The sequence below is a fragment of the Malus domestica genome, chromosome 05 (assembly GCF_042453785.1).
Source record: "Malus domestica chromosome 05, GDT2T_hap1".
NCBI classification, from domain to species: Eukaryota; Viridiplantae; Streptophyta; class Magnoliopsida; order Rosales; family Rosaceae; genus Malus; species Malus domestica.
The window spans coordinates 13,478,816-13,480,171 of NC_091665.1; the positions used below are offsets into that span (position 1 = coordinate 13,478,816).

General features: G+C 40.5%; 1 protein-coding gene across 1 annotated transcript; it reads right to left on the bottom strand.

Annotated features, from left to right (window-relative positions):
- Nucleotides 1–486: 486 nt before the first annotated feature.
- On the bottom strand, nt 487–930 carry LOC139196069 (uncharacterized). Its single transcript, XM_070821732.1, has 2 exons — nt 694–930; nt 487–591 (listed from the first exon to the last, which is right to left on the bottom strand). Exons 1-2 carry the CDS (start codon nt 928–930, stop codon nt 487–489), a joined length of 342 nt encoding a protein of 113 aa, XP_070677833.1.
- Nucleotides 931–1,356: the final 426 nt, after the last annotated feature.

Sequence of the window (1,356 nt, forward strand, 5' to 3'; positions counted from 1 at the left end):
GACCTAAAAACTGCTACATTTTTCCTAGGGAAAGCTCGATAGTTCGGCTTACATAGAATAGCTTCGATCTCGACCCTCTGTCACCCATTTCCTTCCAACGAAGTACCCCGAGACTCATGACCAGTACCCCAAATCGGGGTTATGGTTTCAATGTGAAGAAAAAGCCGTCCTTACCTGAAAATGGTCTAGATGTGTTCCTGAGCTTGCAAAGAACACGATGGTACCTTCATTGTCCTCGATCTACGAAGTTTGAATGGGTTTGGTGTTTGTCCGTACATAATGCTGAGAGGGAGAGAGAGAGAGTTTGAGAGATAGAGAGATAGCATAGGAGAGAAGAGAGAGAAATGGGTATGGATGTGTGTGTGGTCCAAAAATACACACCAATCAAATTTGTTTAATCCTTTTGTTCTAATTGGGTCCAATTAGTTAGGAATAGAACTAATTGACCTAATTCCTTAACCCAAAACACAAACACACATCCAACGCTCAAGAGTAAATCCGTCTTTTCACAACCATGATAAATATTCTCGGGACGGGCTGTGATAATCTCCCCACCTTATAAAATTTCGTCCTCAAAATTACATACAACCACTACATGCACTAATAATCATAAAACAAGCGTGAATACAACTCTCTCATCTTATCCTCTGTCTCCCAAGTAGCTTCTTTTACTGAATGATTTCTCCATAATACCTTCACCAGGCATATGGTCTTGTTCCTCAGTTCCTTATCCTTCCAATCTAATAAAGTCACTGGTTCCACATCATAAGTCAAATCCGGATTAATTTCCAAAGGTTGAGGAGGAATCACATGTGAAGGATCTGAAACATAATGTCGAAGCATCGAAACATGAAACACATTGTGCACCTTGGACAACTCTGGAGGCAACTCAAGCCTGTAAGCAACCTTACCGACTCGTTTGGTGATCATATATGGTCTAATATACCTAGGACTCAACTTTCCTTTCTTTCCAAATCGTACAACACCTTTCCAAGGTGATAGCTTCAGAAATACCCAATCACCTACATCATACTTCCGATCAGTGGCATGCTTATCTGCTAAGCTCTTTTGTCGATCTTGGGCCACTTTCAGGTTAGACTTAATTACTTGAACATTTTGAGTAGTCACATACATAATCTCAGGGCCGACTAAAACTCTTTCACCAACCTCTGACCAACATAGAGGTGTACAACAAAATTTCCCATAAAGTGCCTCAAATGGTGCCATACCAATGCTTGAATGATAACTGTTGTTGTAGGCGAACTCTATCAAATCCAAATAATCATGCCAACTATCTCCAAACCGTAGAACTGAAGATCTCAACATATCCTCTAATGTTTGAATAGTCCTCTCAGA

Coding starts and splice junctions, on each gene's coding strand:
- LOC139196069 (XM_070821732.1), bottom strand. CDS start 930: ATGATCACCAAACGAGTCGGTAAGGTTGCTTACAGGCTTGAGTTGCCT. Junction 592..693: donor AGACCATATGCCTGGTGAAG/GTATTATGGAGA, acceptor TAGTGCATGTAG/TGGTTGTATGTAATTTTGAG.